Below are 21,006 nucleotides of genomic sequence, written 5' to 3' on the forward strand. Positions count from 1 at the left end.
AGGAAAGGGACTCTGTACCATAGAGTTCCAGAGATGGAAATGCCCGTTGGTATCCTGGTGCCAGTCCTGTTGTACCCAAGGGTCTTGGGAATGGAGCCAGACACTCCAGGATCACTGACACGAAATAGCTTGGCCCAGGCCTCTTCTCCTATGTCAGTAGTCACGATGACACTCAGTTGACTAGCGCTTTCCTTTGCTCAGCCAGGGGAAGAATGGGCTGCTCGTTGGAGCCCAGTTACTGTAGTACATCCACCCAGACCAACACTTAGCTACATAGCATCAGGTCTCCAAAACTTGGTGTCAGATGACTCGATACAAGAAAGGTGACGGCACCCCCCTCCCCCCAAGCTCAGAGGAATTCCCATTCAAGAGAAGCTGGAATAGGACACCCTGGCCTTCCGCTGGATGGGTACCCAGCAGGGTCCTAAGGGGAGCTGCATCAGGCAGGCAGGTTCCTGCATAACTGCTACCACCCAAGTGACTGCCTCGCCTCTCCCTAGGGTCCCCACGGTAGCTCTCTAGTTCCAGGAAACCTCTTGAAGGCAGGTTACTTATTCTTTTTGGAATGATAGTTCCTATTGCTCTAGCCACACTATCGGGGGATAGATATTACAAGCCATGCGTTCCTGTCATACACTTGAGGAAGCTGAAGGAATTTCAACAAAGGGGTAGGGGGAGACAGAATTGAAGTTGCCTAGCAGATGTTTGAAAGGACCTGGGAGGATCCTTCCAGTGACCTCCACAGCCGTCTCCCTGCCGAATGCCAGCACTTAGAAAGCTGCTCAGCATGGTACAGGGAAAAGGATCCTACACTTGGGCAGCTAGGTGGCTCGGGGGATTGGGAGCCAAGCCTAGAGATGGGAGGTCCTGGGGTCACATGTTTTGCAAATGCCGCGTGGTCTAGGAAACTTAGACCCTTCGAAGGGAAGGAACAAACCCTGCCAATGTTGCCTGTTTGGGAGAGAGAAAAAAAAAGACCAAACCCCAAAGCCCTTTTCCAGATCCACCCACATGATAAGGCACAGAGGGCCCTTTGCCTCATGCCCCCAGTATTGCACCTTTGTCACAATGGGGCTCTGGTGACACATCCTGAGTCTCTGAAGACATTCTGGCCAATCTGCCCAGTAGCCTGGGAGCTCTGAAGACACGCTCCTTCCTGTGAGTTCCTGGAGACCCAGCGACATGCTCCTTCCTTTTTCCTCTAGGCACTTAGCACAGGACCCCCAGTATGGTGGTGCTCTGGGGCGACCTCTCCAAAACCATGCTTGCCCAATGGATGACTGTGAGCATTCTCACCTGGCACCTCCTCATGAGTTTGGCTCATGACTGCTACAAGGTGAAACTGTCAGTGGCCTCCCATTCACCCAAGCCAAAGGCCTTTTGCCAGCCCTCATCCCCAGGACTTCTTGGCAGCTTTTAGCATTGTTGACCGCTCCCTTGGATTGGTTTATTTCCCCTTATTTGCTTTGCCTAGAGACCTCACAATCTCCTGGTCCCCCGCCTCCTACCTGGCTGATGTCTCATCCTTTCATTGGTTCTTCTGATCTTTTTTTTAAACCCTTACCTCCCATCTTGGATTCAATACTATGTATTGGTGCCAAGGCAGAAGAGCAGTAAGGGCTGGCAATGAGGGTGAAGGGACTTGTCCAGGGAACCCAGGGCCACCTACCTAGGCCTGGCTCTCAAGCTACTGAGCCACCTATCTGTCCCTCTTCCTGATCTTTTAACGAGGGTTTCCCCAGAAGCCTATCTGTAGAAATGAGGAGTCAAACATTTTACGAAGCCCCTACTATGTGCCAGGTGTTTGGCAAATTTTATCTCATGTAATCCTAGGAAGGAGCAGAGGGTGGGCTGTAATTATCTCCATTTTACAGCTGAAAAAAAAAACAGAGGCAGACAAAAGGTTAAGTGTCTTCCCTAGGGACACATAACTAGTCAGTGAGTGAGGCTGGATTCGAACTCAGGCTAGCCACTCTATCCACTGCACCAGCGAGCTTTTTCCCTTGGTCATCTCTTCTTACATTCTTTCCCCTGGCAATGGCATTCGCCCTCGTGGCTTCAACTACTGCCACATCTATGGGATTCCTTCGAAATCTCCAGCCCTTAGTTCTCTTGCGAGTTCCAGAGCCTCATATCCGACTGAAAACTGAGTCAACACAAGCTCATTGCCTCCCCTTCCAGACCTCCTCTTCCTCCTGACTGCACTGTGCAGCTTTCACCCCAGCTCCTGTGTTCCTGATCTTGATATTGCCTTTGTCCTCATCCCTCCCAATCCAGTCAGTCCTGTCCCTTGGATTTCCCCAGTACTCTTGTACCTATCTTGCCCCATCCTCTCTGTTTCCATTGCCGCACCCTGGGCTAATTGTGAGAGCTTTCTCATATATCAGCTTCCTGCCTTCGTAGAGCACTCTTCCTCTTGCCTCATGTCCCCCTGCTCCCAAATTTGGCCCTCTCCTGTTGCCCAAGCAAAGTCCAAACTCTTTGCCCAGAAATCTAGGCCCTGTCTGCACAACCTGGCATCCCCTTCCCCTCTACAAACACAAACTCTGCCCTCTGCTCCAATGACAGCCCCTGCCATCAGAAGACCCATCCCACTCACTCCTCCACACCTTTGCCCATAATGCCCACCCTCCCACTCTCTCTCCCTGTCTGTTCTTGTGGAAGTTCTACCAGTGAAAGGCCCAAGTCCAATAAAGGCAAGGATGGAAGTGTCCAAGAGACTACTGGCAGTGCCATATTGGAACTCGAGAGAGACGAAGAGCTGGGGTGTCTTGCAGGGATGAAAAGTGAACCTCTCCATGGGAGGTGATGAGCTCATGACTGAGACAAAGTGTAGACAGAGAAGACAAACAAGGTCCCAAAATGGACCATTGGAGGACACTCATGGTTAAGGAGTGGGACACAGATGATGGTCCACCAATGGAGCCCAAGAAATAGAAGCACCAGAACAATGTCGTGACAACTGGCCGAGAAGAAGAAAATATCAGTAAAGAGGGAGGGAGGGAGGAAAGGCGGGAGGGTCAGAGAAATGGGCAAGTTGAATGAGTTGAAAAGAAATCCTCCATATTGGTCCACAGAGACAAGAATTTTACTTGAGGAGTTACATAGGGAAGAGAGATGAAGGTAATGAGCACCAACAGCCTGTTCTCAGACATTGCCTGAGAAGGATAGCCGTCTATTCCGAGCAATGCCTGTGGCCAATAAGTATTCTTGGAGCCTAGGTGCTAGTGAGACCATGTGGGGCTGGTCCATGATAGTAGCCATGGGAACTTGGGAAGCCCGACACTTTTCTTCATCTACCACCACCATCTCCCCTCTCTGGGGCCAAGGTAGGCTCCAAGTCTTGCATTTCTCCTTTTCCATGAGTGATGCCCAGCCCTGAGCAGGCAGCGGCAAAGGTCAGGGCCCTTCTGTCTGGGTTTAAAATCAAGGCAAACGAGCGGGGGCTTCCCTTCCAAACCGATCCAGGCCGAATAGACACATGCCTGAGGTTGTTTGTCCCCGCTAGGAGAGTGGGAAGGGCATGCCAGAGGGAGCAGAATGGCAAGTGCATGGGAGGGCCTTGGGTTCCATCTGAGTCTCCTCTTCCAGGTCTGGGGGAGACTTGGCTGTCACAGGGTGCTTCCATGCTGTGGAGCTACTCCTCATGCCCACCCACCCTGCACTACCTCTAGTTAGAGCCTCTCACTTGTCCCAGAGGGGCCAGAGAAGGCAGAAGGAGGGCAGAAGGAGGGGCAGAGCAAGCCCATGCTGCCCCCTCCCCTGTGCCCAATTTGTCCCCAGCTGGGGGGGGGGGTGGAAATGGAGAGGGCAGGTAAAGATCGGGAGCTTTGTAGCATTCCAAGCATATTCACATCTATGAAATATAAATGACTGTATGATTACTGTGTCTCCAAGCATAAGGTTATACCAATGAGGCTTGTGAAGGTAACCTTGAGCTGGCCATGCGGCCCTTGGCTAAGACAAACTCATTAACATGCTCGGACTCAATTCCCGGGAAAGCAGGTTTGCAATCTACACGCCCAAAGGTGTTCCCTCTACCTTGCCACCCAATCTTAATTGTCTATACTTTGTGATGTGGGTACTACGTGCTTGGGAGTTCCGCCCGCCCAAGCAGGACAGGAATAAATTCAGAGGCAAACCCATGAACTTCCTCTTGGATCTTCAATCTGCTCTAGCAATCTCTCTCTCTCTACCTGAATCTCTTCCTCCCCCGAGGCTCCAGCCCCTCTCAGCTATGTGTTCTCTGCCCCAATCTCCTTCTCTACCTCGTATTCCACTGATCCTCATATTCTCCTTCCAAGGAGAATACCATAGGGGTTTGCCTGCCCCATTTAAACACTGACTTGTCCGTGTCTCTCATTCTTCACCCTGGTTCCCCGATTCCCTACCTCTCCTCGGGTCCTACCACAAAGGAGAACCCACTCTTTGTAGACCCTGTTTATCAGGACTCTACAAGCTTCATGCCATTGCCATTCTCATGCTCGTAGCACCTACCTCCTGGCTTCAGCCTTGGCTTGGGTGGGAGGTGCCAAGAACACTGAAGGAGAGGAAGTTCGGTCTGGCTCTGGCTCCACCAGAGGAGCCTTGGCAAGAGGCCGAATCCCAGGTGCAGACACCAGCCCCTCTCCCGACCTGCCCAAGTCTGGTCCATGGTCACTCCCCAGCCTCCAGCCCACTGGGCCAAGAACAGGCAAAGCCTTGGTTCACCTTTGGACATCTTGGGAAGAGGCTGCTGTGAGAGCCTGGGATTGGAAGGCAGAGGACTCTGGAGAGCCTTTGCATCCTTCCTGTAAGGCTTACTCAGGTGGGAAGTGATATTCCAGAAACACTTACAATGAGGGAATTCCCTCAGCTGATGAAGAGACCACCAAGACTCCGCAGAGAAGGCCTAGAAAGCAATGCCTTCCTTTCCTGGGCCACAGCGCCCGGAGTAGCCAGAGAGAAGAGAGTGGGGGGAAAACACAGTCACATGTTGTGGCTGGGACTGTAGTGGGGGGAACATAGTCTGGTGCCATGGCGAGGCCCCATTTTGGAGCCTGTTTCTTCTGCTGTCAAATGAGGATCCTGAGAGTTGCATGGCATTGTGAGCCACAGAAAAAAGCATGTGTAGGATCATGAGGCCTTCAAATTCATCAGCTCCAACCCTGCCATTTCACAGATGGGAAAACAGGGGCCTTTAGGAGAGTGACTTGGCCAAGGTCACACAGAAAGTGAGTAGCTGAGCCAGAATTTGATCCCCTGGTTTTTCAGGTTCTAAATCCGATGCCAAATGGTAAATCTACTAAAAGTGCTTTGTAAATAGGAGCTCTTCTTGGGGCCCAAAAGAAAGCAAAGATCTGGGAAACTCTGAGGAAATGTTCAGAAAGTGTCTGAGCTAGCAGGACCTGAACACATAGCTGAGGCTCTCCAGTGGCAGAGGGGATATATGGCCAGACTCTCAGTGCAAACTCTTTGCCATCACTTGCTGCCCTAGTGTGTCTCATGAGCCCCAGCCAGGTTGCAAAAGAGGATCCACACCCAAATGGAGCAGTGGAGGCTCAGTCATTCCAGCCCACACCTCCCCTCCTAAGTTCCTGGAGGTAGGTGTGTGCTAAGTGTGCCTTCTGCCCTCATAGGACTGTGTGGCTGCCAGGTGCTTCCCTCTTCTCCTGGCTTGTCCCACTTCCTTCTTCCTCTTTCTGGGGCCCCACGAGGCACCAAGGAGTGTCGAGATTGCAGGCTCATCCCAGCTCCCTAACTGGAATTGCAGCCCAGCCTCAGACCCCACATTCATGTGTTTCACCCCCTCAGCCTGTGGGGACAGTTGGCAATCTGGCCACTCTGGGCGCTTTCCTGGTTCCAGCCCTCAGCTTGGAAAAGAGAGGCCGGAGGCAGGGCCCCCACCAGAGAACCCCGTGGTGGGCCCACCGTTTTCTCCTCAACCTAGGCCTGCTCTTCACTCAGGCCACTATCCAGACCTCAGGCCGGAGGGAACTGAGGCCCGGCTGGTGGAGCTCATTCTTCTTAGGCTTGGAGGCTGGCTGGCCCCATCTTCTTGCTCACTGCGTCACAAGCCCTGGCTGAAAAAGAGAAGACTCAAACAAGCACACATTTAGTCGTCAACCCTCATTGGCTTGTCTTGAGTTTTTCTTCTCCAGCTGCTTCTTCCATAGCCACATCCGGATCCTGCCCATCTGTTCTTCCCCCAGGCTCCTCTGCGGCCAGCTCTGTCTGTCTTTGAAATGAGCTTTTAGCAACGTTACCTATTTCTCGTACCACCAAAGCCTCCCCTGTACCCCTTCCAGAGAGACACATCGTATGGCAAATACTCCTTTGCTAAAAAGGAAATCAAATCTGACTACTTGATGAAAACATTGAAAAAGGCTAAAAACACACACAGTATGTAGCGCCCTCGACCATGGAGGGGTGGGTCTTCTCACGTCTCTTCATTCCGGCCCTGCTGATCTTTCTCGTTTCACTACGTTGACTTTGCTTTGGGGTGGGGGACGAGTGTCCAGGGGCTTTCCATTGTCGTCATCGTTGTCATCGTCCGAGGTGCTGTGGACATCGACTGCCTTGGCACTGCACTGGTTCCTGGAGGGCTATCTCCATGTTCACCCCCCACATTCATAGCAATGTCCCGTTACGTTCATGTAGCCCAGTCTGGCTAGCCAGGCTCCAGGGGAGAGGTACCTGCTTTGATCCCAGTTCTCTGCTCTCACAGCCTAGATGGGCACCTCCTTTGGGGTATGAGCCCAGTCCTGGAGCCCCTGAGCCAAAGGGGCCTCAGCAGCTTGACCATTTTATGGGCCTAGTTCCAAATGGCTTTCCAAAACAATTGTGCTGTTGCTCGGCTCCACCCCCAGGGTTGCGTCAGTGTGCCCGGCATTCCGTAAGCCCTTTCATGTGGTTGTAGTTCTTTGGAGAAGCGTTGGTTTGGCGTTCTCTTTTCAACAGGAGAGTAGCCTTGACTTGCTAAATTTTTGTAGAGCTGGGACAACCAGAAAGAAAAGAATAACATGGAGAGTGCTCAGCCATCACCAAACCTTTCTGCTCTTTTATCCTTCTGGGTGGTGATGCTTTTCCACAACGCCTTGAGTGTTCCTTTTTTCTTTCCAGAAAATTTTCCAAAGCTACTTGCCCAAGATCTCACAGCTACTAGGCACCAGAGCTAGAATTTGAACTCGGGTCCTTTGGCTTCGGAGCCAGAGAGCTTTCCATTGCATCCCCATTGTTTGACAAAGGACACTGTCTTAAGAGGCAAGCCTAGTGGTGAGCTACAAAGCTCCTCTCTACCTTTCCAATGCATCCTTTAGACCATTACCGAATTAATATTCCCAAGGCACAAATCTGATTTGGCCGCCCCTCCCCAAGAAGAAAATCTACAGAGGAGGCTCCCTATTTCCTCTGGGAATGACTACAGACTCCTCCTCCTGGAATTTCAAGGCCTCTGCCTGCCATTCAGCTTCCAACACTTCTTTAGCAAAGCAGCCTAACCAGCTGAACTGAACAGCTACCTTTTCCCTGAACTTGCCACTTCATCTCCCACCTCTCAGCCTTTGCAGAGGCTGTATCATCCCATGTCTGCAATGCTCTTTCCTCACCTACACCTCTTAGAATTTCTGGGCCTTCCTTCAAGGTTCCTTCTAAGCAAGGCCTTTCCTTTTCCGATCCCTCCACGTGCTGTTGCTTTGTCCCTCTGCATCCATGCCCTAGTCCTCCAGAAAAAGGAAGCTCCATGAGGGCAGGGCCTGTTTCAGTTTTGACAGCATAACAGCCCAGGGCCTAGCACTTAGGAAACGTTTGCTGAGTTGAGCTGCTTGGATTTGCCTCTGTCTGTGGCCACTGTATCAACTTGTATGCTTCTCCTGACCCCTAAGGGTTTCTGAGAACAGCCTTGAGCCTGTCCCAACTGGGTTGACTCCAAATTCATGCCATCTAGTGGGGCCCCTCTTCCAGCAGCAGCAGAAGCAGCACATACTGAGCTCCCCAGGCCCTGAGCAGGTGACTTCCAATCCTGCTGTCCCAGGGAAAAGGAGGACATTCAGCAGGAGCTCCCTCAGCTAGCTAGCCTCCATCCTTCCTCCCTTCATTCTCGTCCACTTCCTGACCCTTCCATCTCTGCCCTCTTGCCACCGTTTTCTTGTATCACTCTCCTTTCTTTTCCCATTACACTCTGAAATGCTTTGAGAACTCTCCTAGGTAATCATTTGAGGGGCCTGTGACCAATTCACAGTTTTCTTGGAGGCCTGGCCTGGAGCCACCTTCAATTCACTGTCCTCTTCTGGGCTTGGGCCTCCATGTTTCCTGTCCCCTCGGTAACTTTATTTGATCAAGTTCTTTGCTCATTTTCCCAGCCTATTTCTTATTTTTTCACTTTACATTGAAGTTGGGCACTGTATGTCCACCTGTGCTTTGGGCCCCAAGGGAGCAGGGGCCCTGGGCCTAGTGCCAGGATGGAAAGGCATGTTTATGGGTTGTTCACGTTTCAGAGAGCAAGCCAGGAGAGTAGTGACCAGGGGCCCCAAGAACTAGTGCTCCTCCTCACCTGGAGACTGTGACCTGGAACCACACATGCTCACAATGCAAGAGCCCATGCCAGCAAAAGATCCCCTGCTGAATCCTTCTGACTGGTAGTCTGTGGGCTGAGACATCTGGGAGCTGCCCCCACAAATGTACATGGTCCCAAGGCCTGCTGCTGGCAAGTGGAAGAGACCCTAGAGGCCAGCCAGCCCAAGCCCCTCATTTTCCAGAGGAGGAAACTGAGGCAGCCCAGATCGGTGAAAACAGCTGCCCCACTGCCATACAAGGTTCAAACCTGGACTTCAGCATCACAGGTCCTAGGTGCTCTTCTGTTTCCTCCCTTGGTGGCCTTGGAAGAAGGACTTCCTTTCCTAGGACTCCCTTCCCTCCTCTCTAATGTGATGGGATGGGCATGAAGACTCTGCTCATCCCCCGAAGCCAGGGCACTATTTGCCTTCTTCCTCACCTCCTGCCCAGTGCCCTCAGCCGTAAAATCTATGCCATCTCTTGCATCATTCCCCTTTTCTCCATTCATACAGCTGCCACCATTCACAGGTCACGCTTATCACCTCTTCCCTGGATTATTGCAGTAATCTGCCAGCCAGACGCCTGGCCTACTTCCTGCAGTGACCAAAATCAGCTTAGGATGGTCTCGGTCTGATCACCTGGGAACGATAGCTCATCTGCAGGAAGCTCCAGGCTCGCCAGGACAATCCAGAGAAAACCGAGAGTCAGAGAGAGCTGGGGCTTTGCCCAAGGTCTCGGGGCCGATGTCAGAGGCGACTTTCCAACTCCAAGGCTGTATCCATTTGACAGCATTCGAGGACTGCCGCAAGCTGTTACACACGACTTCCCTCTCTAGCCTGGTTTCATTGGACGTGCATTCTAACATCCCCCCCATCAGTCAGAGTGACCCAAGCTTGACCGGCCTTCAGACATTCATGGTCTCCAAGGCTTGGAATTGCCTCCCTTTTCAAAGTCTCTGCCCCTCCCAACTCTTCCTTCAAGATTCAGCTCAGCCACTGCCTCCTCCGTGCAGCCTTCTCTGATTCCCCCTGTTCAGAGGCCCCTAGGGCACCCTTGTCCAGCTCTCTCCTTTCCCCCTCCCTACCAGACGTGTGCATTGTCCCCTCCCTCCCCAGAGAACAAACGGAAGCTTGAGGGTGAGGGCTGAGTCCTTTGGGTCTCTGTATCCCCGGTGCCTCCCACAGGGTGCCTGGAGTTTACAAATGGAATCCAGCCCCCTCATTTTATAGAGGAGAAAAGTGACCCTCCAAGAAGGGAAACGATTTGGCCTGGGCTATTCCAGTAGGGCCGGCATGGGGTGGAAGGGGAAGGGGAAGAGTCAGAAGTTCTTACCTCCCTCAGCACAATTGCTGGCCCTGTGCTGCTGAAGACATGGGGCTCTTCTCCAGCTCTCTTGGCCAAGCAGGAAAAAGTGGGCTCTTGTCCAGGGGCCAATCTGGGGTCCAGACTAGCCCCCTTTTACCCACTTTAACTAGCGGCCCTAGAGTCACCCAGGGTCAGTCAGTGAATGGGAATCTGAAGTCAGACAGCTTCTCTTGGAACCTGTACTTTTCGGCTTCCTAGCTGCGTGACCTTGGGCAAGTCATGGTAGAGGCCCCATTAGTAAGCTGAGGACATTGGGCTAGATGGCCTAGGAGATCTCTGCCAGCTCTTGGTCTGTTTCCTGTGTGATTTGGGAGCGTCACATCCCTCCTCTGTAAAATGAAAAGCTGGAACTGGCAGCCTCCAGGTTCCATTCTTGCTCTCAGTCTTGGGGCCCCAGAACATCTATAACATCTCTAGCTTCTAGTAGACCTGGGAACAGCAGGATCAGCAGCAGATTGGCTGGCCTAGATTTCTGGGCTATCAGATGAGAAACCTCCCAGAGCCTGGCCACATTCTGGGGTGGGGAGACATGGGAAAGCAGGACAGGGAGGACTGCCCCAGACACAAATCAGGGGAAAGGAGAAGCTTGAGGTCTGCCATGGTAAGAGAATTGGCCAGGGTGCTGAGGTGGCTGAGGCTGGCTGACCTCCTGTGTAGGAGGCTGGGGTGTGGCTATGTTGAGAGAAGGGCTAGAGGAAAGGTTGAGGGTTGGAATTAGAAGGAATGCTAAAAAGGCTCAGGGATGAGATGTTGGAGCAAAGCTCTCGGGCTTCACTGAGCTTGTGAGGCTTAGGACTCCTGTGCGGGCTCCCTGCCACAGCCTGGGCATCATGGCCTTTGGCTCCTCCATGGATTTTCCGGCTGCCCTCCAGATCCTTTCCATTCTGCTGTGGCTGCCACTCTATGTGGTACTAGGTAAGTGGGCCTCACCGGGATCCCTTGTCCACCAAAGTATTGCTACCAATGGCCAGAGAAAGTCCTTGGGGTGCTCAGCCCCAGGCTTCGGTGCTCAGCTCTGGGTGCCACACTTCATGAAGGACACTGTGAGAGCACAGTGTTCAGAGGAGAGGGGACACCAGAAAGGACAGCAGAGCCCCAGCCATCCACCTCTGGCTTCTCTTCTCAGCACAAATGGCAGAGTCACTAGGTTCAAAGAGCAGTGGATGAAAAACTAGATGCAGAGACCCTTGAACACCCACCACGAAAGGCCAGCTGCCTTTGTCCCCTCTCCCCATTTTACAGCTGGGGAAACCAATGACCAGAAAGAATGAAGGAGGATCCTAGCCCTTGAGAGCTTCCCTCTTCCCAAATGTTGGAGGCCACACCCAGAAGAGAACTAGGCTTTCCAAAGTGAAGAGGGCCTTAAGGTCTTTGAGCATGATGGAGATGTTTGCACGTGGGTGGCCAAGTGACTTGGATGGCAACTTGCCAGGGTCAGATTTTCTCCCTGTTCCCCCAGAAGGTCGCTTTTACCTAAGCAGACTCTTCTCTTCTCCCTGTCCCAACACTCACACTGCTTCCAGAAGGGTCCACAGAGCAAGGACCCAGGAGAGAGAGATGCCCCCCGGCCAGGTCTTGTAGGTCCCCTCCCCAGGAAGGAAGTAAGAGACCCAGCCACTGAGCCAAGAAGCCACCGACAGTAAGCAAACACTTTGGCCTTCCCTATGGGGTGGCCGCTGGGCTGGATGTTGGAACCCTGACAGCCATTTCCAGGATTTGCCCTGAGATTGCCTCCAGGGTTAGGGTTCACTTTCTCAACAGGACCTGAGCTCATTTGGTTTCCTTTGATAAGCCAGCCATCCTATGCCCTAGTCAGACTGCCACAGCTGGGGGCATCTTTGGTTTCGGGTGCCACGTTTTGGGGAAGACATTGAGGAGCTGGAGAACATGCAGAGGAGGGAAACTGAGGTGACAAAGAGTCTTGAAATCAAGCCAGAGTGGCTAGGGAAGGAACTGAGAGAAAGAGAAGGCCTGAGGAGGACTGCAGCCTTCCAGGATTCAAAGAGCTCCTCCCCAAACCTCCATTCAACAAGGGCTCTCGGTCATGCCATCTCTCCCCTTCTGCTCTCCCACACATGCCCAGGGGTCCTTTGCAACTCTAAAATTCGGTGGACTTTCACAAGTCCGAACTAGAAATGTAGTGACTAAAAGATGGGCAGCCTGAGAATTCATGAACTCCGAAGCGATTGATAAACTCAAGTTTCATCTCAATAACAGGCAATTCAGTGGCATCCCTTTTTCTTAAACGCTTCCCTCTGTTTTCCAGTTTGCCCTTCTACAGCCTTCTGCCTTCCGAGGCCACAGAGCAAACCCTATAAATTAATTAGGTAGGATGAGGCTTTTTCTCCCCATCTTTCAGAGGAGGAAACTGACATCACTGCATCACTTCAGAGACAGTAAGTGACTTGCCCAGAGTCACAGAGTTAGGGAAGGATGGAACCAGGACTCAAACTCAAGTCTTGTGACTCCAGGAACAGTGAGGGTTCTTCATCCCACTGTTCTGTGGCAGTGAAATCAGGGTGAGGCTGTCTGAGATGGGCTCCACCGAAGGAACTGGAGAAGAAAAGATTGAGGGGCACGAGAGGTGTCTTTGTGTGTTTGAAAGGCTGGCACGGGTAAGAGGAGATCAGCAGAGGGCAGATTGAAGGAAGAACAGTGGCAAAGGGGCATCGGGACCACCCTGAGAGCTTCCCTGAAGTGGCCCAAGCTGCTGGAGGCAGCTGCAGGGGGTGGAGGCTTTCCCCGTTGTGGAGGGGGGGTCTCCAAGCAGATAGGCACTCTGGCATGGTGGTAGGTAGATAGGTAGGTAGGTAGGTAGGTAGGTAGGTAGGTAGGTAGGTAGGTAGGTAGGTGCTTGTAGATAGGTAGACTTTTGCCCCCTGAGGCTGGGATTCTGTTCCTCTCTTTTCCTCCTCCTGAGAGGGAGAGAGAGCACAGTGGATGCCTGTGGCAACATGGTCTCCCTTCCCTCTGGGCTTCTCTCCTCTGTGGATTTGCAGGCTGTGAAGCCCACTACTCTCTCCTAGAGCCACCTTTCCCCCTTTCTAGAGACTCTTTCTTCAGAGAGAGCCTTTCCTTCCCTTGCCTCAGGCCAGCAATCTCATAGGAAACTTCAAGGTCCTGAGAGAAGAAGGAGCCACTTATCCAGGCCTACCATCCCAGTGACCATGCATGGTAGAGGTACAACCTGAGGCAGATCTTGGGATCTCTGGCCTTTTGCCCCCTCTAGAAATCTAACCCAGCCCTAACCCTACTCCTAACAGCTCGTGGATAGATGGCGGTGTGTGCTCTTCAAGGTGTCTTCCTCCCAAGAACTCTGGGTGATACCTGCTTCCCAGAGCAGAAAATGTTTGTTCTTATGTCCCAGGATCATTGAGAGACAGACCTCTGCCAATGTGGCCCTTGCTGAACTAGGAAGGTGCTTTGAACTAGGGGCTAGAAACTCACCATTTCGTAATAATCTCCCTGGATGAGTCCCCGGGACTCAGCTCCTCATCTATTTCTGAGCCCACCTCCCCTCCACAAATCTTTGCGCAGCGTCACAAGTTCTACTCAAACTCAGCTCCCCTGAGTCCACCATCTCCAGCCCTCTTTCCAGCAAAATCTAATTACACCCCGAGGTTCTTTTCTCTTCTTCCTTTTTGGATTCGATTTGATTTTATTTTCCATTTCAAATCCTCTCCCTCCCTTGAGAGAGCAAGGAGTACAAATACCATTGTAAATGTGAAGGCATGCAAAACAAATGTCCACCTTAGCTATATCACACACACACAGAGGGAGAGAGAAAAAGAGAAAAAAGAAAGGGGAAAAGAAATGAAGAACATGCTTCGTGAAAAGCCCTTTGGAATTGTGGTGGGTCCTCGTGTTGATCAGAGTTCCCAAGTCTTCCAGAGCTGATTGTCTTTACACCATTGCTCTTCTTGTATGCACTGTTCTCCTGGTTCTTCTCGCTTCATCTTGCATCCGTTCAGACAAGTCTTCTCAGCTTTTTCGCCTTCACCATTTCTTACAGAATAGCAGTATTCCATCACATTCATTGGGCATGCTGTCATTAGCCTTCCCCCAATTCTCAGTTCTTTGTCGCCACCACCACAAGTGCTGCTGTAAAGATTTCTGTACAAATGGCTTCTTTTCCTCTCTGACCATTTGCCAGTTGGAGAACGGCCCTTATTTTGGTAGATCCAACTTATTTCCGTATACGTTTTAGGAATGAGGCTGTTGTGAGAAACATTTGCTCCAAAAGGTCCAGCCTCCCGCCCCGCCCCCCCCCCCCCCCCCCCGGCCAGTTTGCCTCTTTTCTTCTCATTTTCGCTGCATCGGTTTTCTTCGTAATTTGCTGTAACCAAGTTTTGACATTTTAACTCCAGTGATCCTCTCGATCCCTTTCCTGGCCCCTCTTCATCCGCCTGTGAGTTCGCTTGCGCTATCACACGTCACATCTAAGTCACCGGCCTGTTTTGGAACTCCTTCGGGCATGGATGTGGGTTGTGGGTGTGTACCTGCTTTTTGTCAGCTTCCTTTCCCGCTTGGCAAACAGGGAGTTTGGGCCCCGATAACCAGGATGTAGAAGCCAGTCCATTTGCTCATCCCTATCATGTGACTAATTTGTTCCCGGGCTCCACTGATCCTTCTCTTAGCCAGTACCAGACTGTTTTGATGAGTATCACTTTGTGATACTGTTTAAGATCTGGCATTGCTAGGCCCCTCCCCACCTCCTTCACAGTTTTCCCACGGATTCTTTGATAGTCTCGACCTCTTGTTCCTTCAGATACATTTTATTATTTGACTCTAGTTCTTAAGTAATTGACAGTTAACATTTTACAAAGTGTTTAGTATCCAGTGACAGGCACTGTGCTAAGTGCCTTGCAATTATTATCTCATCGGAACAACCCGGCGGGGGGGTGCTGTTATTATCCCTATTTTACAGATGAGGAAATTGAGGCAAACAGAGATTAAGTGGCCTGCCCAGGGTTGCCCAGCTGGGAAATGTCCGAAGCCAGACTGAAAGCCGGGACCTCCCATCTCTAGGCCTGGCTTCTAATCTACAGAGCCGCCTGGCTGCCCCCTGGTAGTATTATCATTTTCATTGTGGGGGCTCTGCCTACCCATGAACAAGTCACGCTTCTCCAGTTATTTAGATCTCTCTTATCTGTGTGAGGGGTCTTGTACAATTGTCATCATATAGTTCTTGCCTGTGTCTTGGCAGGCAGACTTCCATATATTTTAGACTGTCTGCAGTTCTTTTAGATGGAAGGCCTCCTGCTTCCTCTTCCTGTTTTGTTTTGTCCAACTTCACCATAGTGCCTGAGAGGTAGCTCTCCTGAACTAACCCAAAGGCCTCATGTTGTCGAAGCACAGTGAGGGGAGGGCACCCGGTGCCACTCTGCCTTGTTTGACAGTGAAGAAAACTGAGGGGCGTGGTGTCTGCTTGAAGAGGCCTTGGACTTGACTGACCCTTGGTGCTTCCTCAGGATCCATCAGCATCTTCCTGCTCGTCACCAAGTACTGGATGCTGTCTGTATTCTTCCTGGCCTGGCAAGCATATGACTGGAAAACACCCAGGCACGGTGAGTGGGAAGGGGAACAGCGAGAAGCTGAAAGCTCGCTGCCTGGGACCAGGTAGGAGACAACTCCAGGACTCCGGGGACTTCCAGGCAGGGCGAGGTTCTCCAGAGCACAGCTTGTGAGGGGGGCAGAACAAACCTCAGCAGGCTCATGTCACAAAGGAGGGGCTGCAAGGGGTGACTTTGAGGTCTAGTGCCCTTTTCTGCTGTCCCTCTCTAGGCTCTAGCATATGGGGGTATGCTGGGAAGGAGGACTCTGGGCCTCCGAAGCCCCAAGGGGGCTAATCTCCGACTGGGCCAGGGAGCTCAGGAAGCTGTCTTCCCCTCCAGAGCGAGAGCTGAGGACGTCACAGGCCAGTTTCACACCCTTCCCATCCTTTCCATACAGGTGGCCGGCGCTCAGATTGGGTGAGGAACTGGACCCTTTGGAAGTATTTCCGGGACTACTTTCCCATTAAGGTGAGTGCCTAGCTCCTCCGCCCATGTCCCCTAGGTGTTTGCCCCTCACATCCCTTTGGTTCCTGCTCCAGGACACGAATTTTTCTTTTGGCTTCCCAGTCCCTGCACTTTACAAAGGCTTAGCAGCTAGCACTTGGAGCAAGAGACCAAAAGAAGCTAGGGGAGGTAGCAGCCTCTCCATGCTGTAGAAGCCTCAGGGAAGGTATGCTTAGGAGATGGGTGGTGACAGTCATTGCCAAGAGAGGGGAGCTGGGGGCCCAGGAAGTACGGCGACCCTGTGGCGGGACCTGCAGAGGGCCTGGAAGGGCCCCCTGGCAAAGGGCTTAAAATAGTCAGTTGAGGGTTGTACATTGACTCCTAGAGATGACCGGGAGCCAGTCCAGTTACTAGAGAAAGGAGACAGTGCAGCCAGATGCCCACCTCAGGAAAATCACTTTAGCAGCTGAGTGGGTGGTAGCCTAGAGCGGGCAGAAGCAAAGTAGGGAGGGGCCTGGCCCAGGGTGATAGCCAGGTGAATGGAGAAGAGGACACATGTGAGCGACGTTGCCGAGAGGGAAATGACAAGATTTAGGACGGAGTAGCTCTGTGGGACAAGTGAGAGTCAGGAGTCTTGGGGGACAGTGAGGCTGAGGGCCGAGGCCACACAGCTAGTCATGGCCAAGAGGAGACTGAAAGCCCATACTGCCCTTCAGCAAAGGAGACCGACCTTGGAACTCCCCACAGTAAAGACGGGGCCTTCTCTTCCCCTGATCCCCAGCCAGGCCCTATTCCACCACCCCCTCCTTGGCTCCTTGCCCCTCTCCTCCTAGCAGCTGGTGAAGACTTGTGAGCTCTCTCCTAGTCACAACTACATCATTGGTAGCCACCCCCATGGGATCTTCTCCCAAGGGGCCTTTTGCAACTTTGCCACGGAGGCTACTGGCGTTGCTCAGATTTTTCCTGGGATCGTGCCCTCCCTCATCACCTTGGAAAGGTTCTTCTTGTTCCCAATTGTCCGGGAGTTTTTGATGGCAAAGGGTGAGTAAGTCTGGGGCCTTCCTGTTCCTACCTCTGCCCACCAGCTCATCTACCACTATCTGGATCTTCCTCTCTCTTGGGGTCAGATCCCAGCCCTTGTCTTAGAAGCAAAGGAATCCAGGAGAGGCTCTCCCATCAGAAAGAAAACAAGTTATCCTTCCAGTGCTTGGTGTCTGGGCCGGTTGGATGGGTGGGTGGGCAGTGTCCCTACTCCCTTCTGTACCAATAGCATCAACCGACCCATGTAGAAGGTCTAGGTCCTTCGGGCTGAGCTAGATGGATGGTATACTGGCACCCTTGGGTGCTTTCCAACTCTTCCTGGGAGGCAATTTGTCTCAAGTGCAAGGGTGCTCTAGAGAAGTGCTGGTAAAGGTGTGGCACAAATGCAGAGCCAGCACTCAGGGAGCTGCTCCGTTTCCCCTTTTCCCAGCACCCCAGGACACTTTTCGCATGCCCTGCCCCTCTGTCCAGCTACCCAAAGCAAGCACTTCCTCCCTTTGCTCTCTGGGGTAATGTGGGATGAGGGGGGGGGGAGTTCACAGGCAGCTTGAAGTTGCAGCTTGGGCACCTGAACTTGAAAACCTTCACCAATGCTGCCGTAGAGGGCGTAGAACCTCTAACTAGGTCTCTGATCACTGGAGAAACCAACAGGTAAGAAGGCCAAGTTGGGAGGTGACAGTGGAACCCAAAGGAGAATCTGAGCTTTCCAATCCACATCCAGGCTCAGTCGCAACAACAGTAATGTCAGACTCTCTCCCTTGCCTACATCACGGCCCTGGACCAGATCTCTGGTTCTTTTTCTGGGCTAGCTCAGAATAGCCCCTGGAGAGATGGAGGTCAGGGGCCAGGCTTTTTCAAGATTGGTCTGACTCATAGCACCCCCCAGGACCCAGGGCAGTGGTGGCATGTGTCTTCTGTCACAGCTTGGGGAATATGTTCATATGTGTTGTCTGAAAACATCAGTCTAACCTTAAAACAAAATGGTGGCCAAGACCTAGTCCTGGAAGCAGAAGCGGCCTAATTGGAAACAAGAGGAGGAGGGGGAGGGAGGGGAAGGGGTCTGAGAGAGCTCCCTCTCCAGGTAGCAGGTCTCCCAGTGCCCTTGTGTGCCCTTGATTCCATAGGCATATGTCCGGCGAGTCCCTCAGCCATGAAGCACTTGCTGACTGAGAGGGGCTCAGGCAATGCGGTGATTCTGATGGTGGGAGGGGCCGCTGAAGCCCTCCTGGCCCAGCCTGGAAAAGCCACCCTCTTCCTGAAGAATCGCAAAGGTTTTGTGCGGCTGGCTCTCCAGACAGGGTGGGTTGCTGGATGGATCACTCAGAGTGGGTGCCTAGAGAGGCAGCAGACCATCGATGGAGCCTCCGAAGGGGTTTGGAGGGGGGAGATGGAGAGACTCCTAGCTGAGGTCCCTTCCCAGCCCACAAGTACCAAGTGGGGGAAGGGGAAACCATTTCGCCAACCAAATCCAGAGCTCCCACCCAGCTGCCTGCTCTCCACAGCTGCCTGCCTCCAGAAGTGGAGCCCTCCATTCTCATTGAGCTCCAGGCAAAAAGAGGGGTCAGAGGGCTGCTGGAATGGTGGAGCAGGAAGGACTTGAGGGGAAACTGGGGGCTCACAGAGGTCAGGGGACTTGGCAAGCCTCTCGCTTCTGCCAAGAAGGATGTTGCCAGCTCAGCACACACCAAGGCCCTCTGAGCTTTGCCCTGAAACCAGGGCCCTTAGGCCACATTCCCTTCTCTGCCCCTCGTGGTGTGGCACCAAGAGTGAGAGGTGGGGATCCTACCCAGTGGCCTCTTCATTGGGAAAGTTCTCCTGCACATAGGAGGCATTTCATGAATGGTGGCTGAATCCCACTGAACTGACCCATTGCCAGACGCAACCTGCCCAAGTATCTCTAATCCAGTGACTCACAGTCCCAAAGTTGCCAAATGCTCGTTAGGACGCTGACATCTCCTCGAAGCTCTCCTTTAACGTACCCCAGGGGACAGATGAGCCCTAGCTTTGACCCAGGCAATAAAGCCATGGCTATGAGTAGTATACACAGAAATGTGCACAACCACCCCCACTCCCCAGACACACATGATAACAGACATCTATGTGCATAGGCCTGTGCTGTGGCTAGACAGCTAGGCTGTGTTGGGAAGCCCCAAGCTCAGGCTTGCCAGTGTTTGTAATGGGTGTATGTATGCATGTCTCGGAAGCTCGTTTTGGTTAAGTATCATCTGGGCCCCATCAGGTCGAGAATTCTGGGCTCCGTACTTCAGGAAATAGAAAAGAACGACTACCGTTAAAGAGGCCATGATCTAGTCTGCCCCCTTGCAGAATGACAGAGCAATCAGTAAATCACATGCTCCCCGCTGGGGCTCTTCTGATAATGATTCGCCTTGGCATGCCCCAGACCTAGTACAAGAGTGAGATTGAGGAGGGAGGGAAGGAGGGAACCTAGACGGAAGTGAGAGCCATGACTGGGCCTAACGAATAGAGAGACAGTACAATGTTATGCCCCTTGTGTGTGAGTGACCTTGGGCCAGTCTCTTCCCCTATTTGGGTCTCTGTTTTGCCCTCAGTAAAACAAGGGGATGGGCCTTGATGCCCTGCATGGTCCCTTCCAGCTCTCAATCCCTCATTACAGATGGGGAGGTAATAATTAGTGAGGGCAGAGCAGAAGCAGATGCCTAGTGGCCTAGGCCCAGGGGGAGACAGAAGAATATGGGCTAGGGAAAGGGTACAGAGAAGCATGGCTTGAATGGTTAAACTCGACTCCTCTTTGGAGGTCAGGGGAGTTTCCACTGTAGGCTCATCTGCTCACCCATACCCACTCCCACCCCCTTGGCAGGGCATACCTGGTTCCTTCCTATTCTTTTGGCGAGAATGAGACTTTCAACCAGAAGTTCTTCCCCGATGGCAGCTGGCTGAGTTTTATCCAGAGGAAAATCAAGGCGACCCTGGGCATAACTATCTGTGTGTTCTATGGTCAGGGCTTCACCAGGCACTCCTGGGGTTTCCTGCCTCTCAGACAGCCCATCACCACTGTTGGTAAGCTTTCCTTTGGCCCCCAAACGGTCTTGGGCTGGCAGCCCTCATGCCCTGGTCACTTAGTCTATCCTCTGACTAAAATGAAGACTGTTGGGCAAAGGGCCACCAAAATGGATCTCCTGCCCTGGGGCTAGGTAGGGGAATGAGACACAGGGGTGGGGAGGAGGGCCCTTGCTTCCTGTTCCCACTATTCCTCTGCCCTGACTGGTCCCTGACACTTGATTCATCTTTGTCCCTTTCCAACTTCCTGAGTAGTCGGGGAGCCTCTACCGATCCCCAACGTAGAGGAGCCATGTCAGGAGATGGTGGACAGATACCATGCCCTGTACCTCAAGGCTCTGCGGGAACTGTTTGATGAACACAAGGCCAAGTATGGGATCTCTGAGACCCAGGAGCTGGTGTTCTCCTGACAGCAGGGGCTGGGGAAAAGAGGGATCTTGGGAAGGTAGGGATGTATGGCAGGCACAAGAGTATGGGAATGTGACCTACAGCATCATAGTTAACATAAACAGCAAAAGCAGCCAGTGACTCTGGGCCATCCCTGGCACGAAGCCTTCTTTGTTCTATTTCCATATGATATCTGGCCTGGTTGGCCTAGAGATCCACCACCATCCTCCAGATGCCAAGGACGCCAAGGACCGGGCCTCATGACTAAGCTACTCCCAAATAAAATCTATTTATTTGCCTGCTGGTGTGGACTGTCCCTCTTTCTTTGGTATTTCAGCATTCTCTTATTGTGGTGGGACCATCCCTTTGGATAGTCTGCCACACAACAATTGGCATAATCTAGGCAGACTGGCTCTGCCCCCTTACAATTGGCATAGTCAACAGGATACCAAAGAAATGGGTTTGGGGAAAGAAGCCTCTGATGGAAAAATCCCAGCCAACCTTATCCCCGGAGGATCCAACTGAGTATGGGAACAGTGTCCAGCATGCTAGATGCCTGGCATGAGCATGGGGGACACCGGAAGTGCTAATTGGCTTGTGCCGTGGCAGGCTTAAAACATGAAATTGATTTGAATGACTTTGT

The 21,006-nt window shown here is 52.4% G+C and overlaps 1 protein-coding gene across 2 annotated transcripts; it reads left to right on the plus strand.

Annotated features, from left to right (window-relative positions):
* The first annotated feature begins 807 nt into the window (after positions 1-807).
* Positions 808-20,660, plus strand: DGAT2L6 (diacylglycerol O-acyltransferase 2 like 6). 2 transcript variants are annotated; one of them, XM_007507615.3, is made up of 7 exons: positions 808-1,336; positions 15,369-15,464; positions 15,850-15,920; positions 16,733-16,937; positions 18,062-18,236; positions 19,777-19,976; positions 20,232-20,660. In XM_007507615.3, the coding sequence occupies exons 2-7, from the start codon at positions 15,407-15,409 to the stop codon at positions 20,384-20,386; spliced, it is 864 nt and encodes a 287-aa protein (XP_007507677.2). In that variant the 5' UTR covers positions 808-1,336; positions 15,369-15,406; the 3' UTR covers positions 20,387-20,660. The 2 variants fall into 2 exon arrangements, with proteins under 2 accessions (XP_007507677.2, XP_007507676.2); XM_007507614.3 differs by lacking the exon at positions 808-1,336 and adding an exon at positions 9,962-10,812.
* The last annotated feature ends 346 nt before the right edge of the window (positions 20,661-21,006 follow it).

This window comes from Monodelphis domestica, chromosome X, assembly GCF_027887165.1.
Source record: "Monodelphis domestica isolate mMonDom1 chromosome X, mMonDom1.pri, whole genome shotgun sequence".
Taxonomy (NCBI): domain Eukaryota; kingdom Metazoa; phylum Chordata; class Mammalia; order Didelphimorphia; family Didelphidae; genus Monodelphis; species Monodelphis domestica.

Coding starts and splice junctions, on each gene's coding strand:
- DGAT2L6 (XM_007507614.3), top strand. CDS start 10,728: ATGGCCTTTGGCTCCTCCATGGATTTTCCGGCTGCCCTCCAGATCCTT. Junction 15,465..15,849: donor CTGGAAAACACCCAGGCACG/GTGAGTGGGAAG, acceptor CTTTCCATACAG/GTGGCCGGCGCTCAGATTGG. Junction 16,938..18,061: donor GGAGTTTTTGATGGCAAAGG/GTGAGTAAGTCT, acceptor TTGATTCCATAG/GCATATGTCCGGCGAGTCCC.